Here is a 6,763-nt window from a genome sequence, read left to right on the forward strand (position 1 = left end):
CCCCCTCCGGGCACTCACCCGACCCACCCCCTTCTGCCAATTATCGATAGCCAGAAGGTTACCTTGTATATCGTCCATTAAATCGATTGGAAAAATCTTATCAGTTTACTGTGTACATTTACGCTATACGGATAAACCCATAATTTAATACTGACTTTATGGCTCGTTTCTTTACGTGTTCACTAAGGAATTTCATAATAACCGGACTTGATTAAATATATAATACGTATACACATATTGCTATATGAATATTACTCACCATCGTCGCTTATCTCGAGATTCGTGTAACTATCCCAATGGAGTATGGGATCGTGATGGGCAGAGGCATGAGGCACTGCTGGCGTAGGCGCTGGTACCGGACCGTCCTGACGCCTGGCGTCGGTAGCAAAGTACAAGGTGACAACGCTGTCAGTCGGACACCGTGGATCGTCGCAGGCGACGTCCAATTCAGATCGCGGGAACGATACCACGTTCTCAGTGATAACGCAGGTGTGAAACTGAACAGGAATAAAGTAAAAAATAGAAAAAAAGAAATCAATCGTGATCTACAAATAGCAGGGCGTAACAGTGTACGTAATTACTGATTGAAAATTCAAGAGACTCACCTGCAGGGAAAACATAACCTCCCGACTCTGCTTGGAGTAGACCCGATGATAACACTTGACAAGAATGTCACCGCGTAATCTCAAACCGCCGAGATTGACTGTGAATTCGCGTGCATTCGTCACGGAATATAGATCCGAGGTGTAGACGGGCGTGAGTCCCTCGTAAACCTTAAGAAAGGCCCGACAGCCTGTAGGCTCGAACAATGGAACGCCCAGTACAGTGAGATGCGTGAGATAGAGTGGAGAAGGGCTGATCCTCAGGGAACCCGATAAGAGGCCACTGAAGTATTCGATGTATCTGTAAATAATAATAACAACAATGACAATGAAACCTATAGATCCTTGTGCAAAAACTGAACTATCATTGGCTGGACACGTGGCGTTATTGAAATAATGATCCTTAAGGATCCTGATAAGAGACTACTGAGGCACTTATCGTGTACGTAAGAAGTAACGATAATGGTTGTGGAACGTATGTGTATGCGCGAATGCATGCACGATTGTGATTGGCTGACACGAGGGTCATTGAAATAAAAATATGCATCACGGCTCTAAGGTGTCATCTTGGTAATAAATTCACGAGCGGACGCGCATAACTATACGCTAATGAAATGCTAATGCTTGGAGGTATCGTAACGTGACGTAGTAAATGGGCCCCGAGTCCCATGGAGTATAGACTGATTCTTCGTTCGGACCGATGCCAGCTACGTGTCGTGCATCTCGAGAAGCTTATGGGGTCTCGTAATCAGTATCGTAGCCAGTCGATGCACGCGTATTCTGTGCGATGATGACAGCCTGAGGGAATAAGGCCCTTTAAACGGGGCCCCCCCTGTATTCGAACAGCTTCGCGCTTAATAAGGCTCACCGTGGGAGCATGATTGACGACAACTTTTTAAGGAAACGAGATCGACCGGATGTTAACAGAAAGTGGATATTTTAGTAGTAGGGCCTTAATTTATTCTACCTATACTTGTATCAGGCCCCGAATGCCTTTTGATCTTGTGTCTGACTATCATTGCAGTATCTACTTACGTAGATTGAGTTTGGTAATAAAGATTTACATTGGTTTTAATGAATATTACTAGTATGAAGAAATCAGTAAAAATGCATAGTCATTCATAAAGGTCCGTTCACAAGTAAGCTTTACCTCCGATGGGACGGAACGTGAAGCGGACCGATTTTATCGTCCAGGAACCTTCTCATGGCGAATCTATCAAGAGCCTGATCACGACCTCCGCAGATGCTGCTGTAGTTCATGTAGGCAGACACGGCGACCCCGAGACGTTCTTTGCTGCCTCTAAAATAATATTGAAAAATGTATATACATATATTAAAGATTTCCCGAAACAGATGTTATTTATAAAAAATTAATTAACCTACCTAGCATGGAGGACGACCACCCTATTGGGCGCAGCGTTCAACCAGGAGTCCAATTCCTTGCAGAGGGCGCAGAGTCTCTCCAGACTCGGTGCAAGACCCTGGGGCCATCCTGCCTCCCTAGTGTTAGGTTCAGAAGTTCTCCCAGGAGACGACAGATTGAAGATCTAAAAGACACCAATAGTCAAACATCAGAACGATCAAGTACACTCGAAAACAAAACTGCCAAGATACGCCTGACGACCAGGAAGTTAGAAAGTAATGACAGTCCAAGGGTCACGAACTCACCATGTAATTATTAGCGTGCTTCCCTCGAAGAAGGTTCGTCGCATGCTCCAGGACACCCTGAGCATCTTCCCGGTACCAGAGAGCAATGATCCTTTCCGTCACGTAACACAATTCCATAACTTCACTGACGCATCCGCCCTTACCGCTTCCGGTGCCGGTAGCGTCAGCACCGACGCCAGGCGTCCGCGGTGGCGTGGTGCTTATCGGTTGGGTCTGAAAACACGTACACGCGGGTATTAATTCACAAGAAATTAACATCAAATTTAAAATTAAAAATTTTCACCCTCTCTACTTTCGGCATATACGAAATTCTTATCACAAAAGTCTCCTTCATGACGTTATCGCTCCCATCGAATAATCGCCAAACAATCCAAATCTAATCCCGTCACCGCAAGAAGACGCCGCCTCTCGTTCGCCCAGAAGTTCCCATTCGCCCTGCGTTCGTCCGTCGCTCCACAATGACACTGGCCTTCTATTGTCTCTTGGACACGGGAGCATCCCAGTGCCCGGTAGCCTTGCTGTGCCACCGTTTAATGCATATTTTCCTTCCGCTTTTATTCCCTACCTGCGCTTACGTAAAGTCACGTAACTTAGAACGCCGCTAACTTCAGATCTATCGAACACGACACGCATACGAGTGCTGCACTTCAGGTACGTAGTTGCCAGTGAATTAACCCGGTACATACCCTTCGGCGGATACTTGAAAAAGGAAAGTACGAAGGGGTTGCTCGTACATCGGTATATCATTCAAGGGCACACTCTTGAACCCAATAAAGAAGAGAATCTCGAGTGGACCGCTGCTCATTGTGAAAAACGAGTGAAGAGCAAAAGAAACGTAGCGTCGGCGACGATGCGTGGAGATACGATACGTTATGGATGAAATTACTCTAATTTCTTTTTATTCACTGCCACTATAAAAAGTGTTGAACATACGTGACTTAGTCTTACAACCAATCGGGGGAGGAAGAAGACTGGAACCCCTTCTCTGTGTGTGTGTGTGTGTATATATATATATATATACACACACATATATATACACATGTATGTAGGTATACTCGTATATCAGTGCCACGAAGGTTATGGGTCTCGGGATCACGTAGTGCAAGAAAGCAAAATACCTAGGACAGCTGCTCCACGAGCACGCGACGCAATAGTCATTTCATACGCGAACTTATACAAGTGAGGTGGAGTTATGATTATTTTTGTTTAACGCTCCTATACGAGAGACTGCAGGATCGCGCGAACACGAGGGGTGCAAGTGTAAGAGGCACGGCTGGCTGGGCTGGCTGCAGCCGCGATGGAACCCGACGCGTCATGACCCCATAAACGTATTTTTAGACACGGCAAAAGCACCGTGACCGTTATGCTATATCGTTAAATTTTCAATTTGCCAGCTGCCATTGTCGAGAGGATTTTTAATTTCGTCAGGAGCCTCCTTGTCTCTACCGATTTTAGGGTACGTGCGGTATACGAGAGATATATACACGTAACACATCGAGCCATGGAAATTTATTAGGGCAGACACATCATGGATTCGCGTGAGTGGCGCGTCGCAAATAAATTCTACGAATGTGACATTGAGCATTCGCGTGAATTCGCACGGGACGCGAATACATTGTGAAATTAATCGCGCAATTGTTTGTAAACGGACGAGGGGGGTCAGGGAACGGGGGAGTGACGTCACGTTCGCACCAGCGGCAAATGGCGCTACCCCAATGCCAATTATCGTTAACAATCGTAATTACCGATGGTTAATTCCAATTGCGACCGAAAACGTCCTCTCGACGAAGACGCACGAGCGAACGGATCGGCTCCCTTCGGTTCGCGCTCGTAGCGATGTCGCCTCCTTTTGTAGGATCGGCACAGAAAAAAAAAAAAAAAAAAAAAAGGAAAAGGAATTTACGAAAGTCAAAAGAGAAAAAAAGAAGAATAAAAAAGAAACAATCTCCCGGACGTTCTCTTGGACCGAGTACGAAATGTCAAAAGTCCTCGCTTTAAAATTCGCTAATACGCCGCGACGGTCGGGCTATCGGTATCGTCGGTGTCGGCGGACCTGGGAACCGGCCGACGGGTTCACCCGAACAGGCAGCGAATATTTTTGCATAAAGGCTCTGGCTTGCGAAACGTGCTTCCCGCGCACTACATACGCGCCACGTATCGCAGTCGCCGTTTCAAATGTAAATAACCACGACGACATGTTTTCTCAGTGAATAAATGAAGGCCCCAGCTTACGCAATCGCCGTGGTAGCTGTACGACGACGGAGCGTTCCGAACGTCGCGGCGCTGGTCGACGCGGTCCGATTACTTCAATATTAAATATTTAGAGACGACGTTGGGAAAGAAGACAAACTGCGAGCCTCTTATCTGAGACGATATGAAGTTATACCAGCCGTCACTCGCCTATACGAGGGTCTAACACCCGGAGGCTGCGATCTCTCCTATAAATCTAAACCGAATCGTTCGGATTTTTATTCATAACGATAACCACGTGAAGAATCATCGCGAGAAATAAAATTTAAAAAAAAAAAGAAAAAAAAATGGTACATTCGTCAGACTCACCTGCTTCCCTCTGGCCATCGTATTGGAATTCTTCGACTGAGAGTCGTAGCTGTTGTGCTGTAACATAAGAATAGAAGAAGAAAAGATTAACCCAAAAATTAACGATAACGCCTATCTCTGTCGGTCCGAGTAAATTTTTCACCTCGAAAGGAAAAAAAAAGGAAATCGGTCATAAAATGCCAATAGGATATTTCGATCTTAACGATCTCAAAGGATGAACCCACCTCACTCTCAATGTGTAACGCAGTGTGCCATACGGTGAAGGCTATGCGGTGCAAGAGAGTTTCAGTTTCCTCTTGTAAGGGCGGCTTAAGGTATCTCATTTCCACGTCATCGTTATTATTATTATTATTAATGTTATCCTGACGCATCTCGCCGTAGCGACAGCAACGGGCGCGTAGCCAACCGCGCGACAAAGAACTATTCGAATTTTTCATAATTCCATCTCTCGATCCTCTATCCATAATATTTCTTTTCCGCCTTTTTTTTTTTTTTTACCAATAAATCTTTATTACTCTTTCAACCGTCCGACCCGAGTATACACGTGTCTCTCTCTCTCTCTCTCTCTCTCTCTCTCTCCCATGTGAGTCCTCACTTGTCGAAACGTCCAAACGGACCGGTTGTTCCTGTCGCACGGTTGGCGACCGCGACAAAATAAAGCACGAGGCAGGCGTCGTGACTTTCGTGCGACCGCAATCGCCGCACTCGATCCGCTACGGAAATTCCTGTGCGGAATACATTTATTCCGTGGGATATCGTTGAATTTTCGTCGTTTACAATGCACGCGACGCGAATAAAGAATTCAAGATATACATAGTACGTACGTACAATGTATACGGATACGAAAAAAAAAAAGAAATAGAGAGAGCAAAAGAAAACGTTTGCATAAAAATTGGCTATACGCGTACACAATCCCAATACTAAATTTCTCTTTGAATTCCGACCCTACGACGTAAGTAGGTAAGAACGACGTCGCGTCATGCGGAGACGCAATGAGGAATGCGGTCGTATTTCTCAGTCGTTAAACCGCAGCGCGTTTCCCTTGATCTCCTCGTATCTTAATCGCAGGTAATTCCATAAGTAGATACGAGATAGCACGTGTCACGGATCCGTGCGTGTAGCACACGTCGACATATAAGATTTCATCTCCTGATCACCTATCAAGAACATCCACCCACAGGCTCATCTCGTCTCTCGAGCATGTATCTCTATCGACTATAACAACGGCATTATTACAGCACTCGTAGTTTTTCCAAATAATCCTAATGCCCTAAATCACCGTTATCTCTCGAGATAAAAAACAAAAAGTATCTACAACGCTCTCTCAACAAACAAAACACAAAATCGCACCAGTCATCCAGTAGTAACCGTCACGAGCCGCCTCACTGGTCAGACGCCCGTAATCAACATTTATTCACGAAATTCTCGCACAACAGCCTTCGCAGTTCAATTCACAAGGAGTTCAAAGGTCATTCAGACCCAAACGCACGTACGATTTCATTAAATGATTTCGCGACCTGGGTCAACCGGGATCAGTCGACTACGCTTTACGGGAGCCGCCCCGACGCTGCGGGTGGATAGACGGATGAAACCCCGCAGCATCCCGGGTCGAGAAAGAGAGAGAGAGAGTGTGTCGGAGAGGGAACGTAAGAGGGAGCGAGACAGAGTACAAGGGGGTTTACCGGGAGAGCGAGAGAGATGGGATCAGCCGGTAGCCATGGAGACGAACGGGCGTGTAGGAGTAACACGCAGGTCTGATATTGTGCCCGCAGGAAGGTCCCTCCAGGATCCCTGACACCTCTCCAGGAAGTATAGCGTATCACGGTATCATCTCGAAGAAGTATTGATATACTGTATCCATGTAAAGTATATAAAGTGGACATAATAGTTGCCACGGTGATAGGTGATGAGAGGAAGAGAAGAGGTGGTGGGGG

At 46.0% G+C, this 6,763-nt stretch overlaps 1 protein-coding gene across 17 annotated transcripts in view; it reads right to left on the reverse strand.

Moving 5' to 3' along the window:
- Positions 1–6,763, reverse strand: part of LOC107274941 (tensin) — a 71,497-nt gene that overhangs the window by 19,630 nt on the left and 45,104 nt on the right. For 16 of the 17 annotated variants that reach the window (XM_015754553.2, XM_025079756.1, XM_015754552.2 and 13 more), the window contains 6 exons: positions 4,830–4,886; positions 2,271–2,483; positions 1,986–2,149; positions 1,753–1,902; positions 606–903; positions 260–497 (listed from right to left, as the gene is read on the reverse strand). In XM_015754553.2, coding sequence (XP_015610039.1) covers positions 260–497; positions 606–903; positions 1,753–1,902; positions 1,986–2,149; positions 2,271–2,483; positions 4,830–4,886 — 1,120 coding nt within the window. Of the gene's footprint in view, positions 1–259; positions 498–605; positions 904–1,752; positions 1,903–1,985; positions 2,150–2,270; positions 2,484–4,829; positions 4,887–5,053; positions 5,216–6,763 lie in introns of those variants that run through there. The other variant, XM_025079761.1, reaches the window with a different exon arrangement.

This window comes from Cephus cinctus, unplaced genomic scaffold (assembly GCF_000341935.2).
Source record: "Cephus cinctus unplaced genomic scaffold, Ccin1 Ccin1_scaffold0123, whole genome shotgun sequence".
Lineage (NCBI taxonomy): Eukaryota > Metazoa > Arthropoda > Insecta > Hymenoptera > Cephidae > Cephus > Cephus cinctus.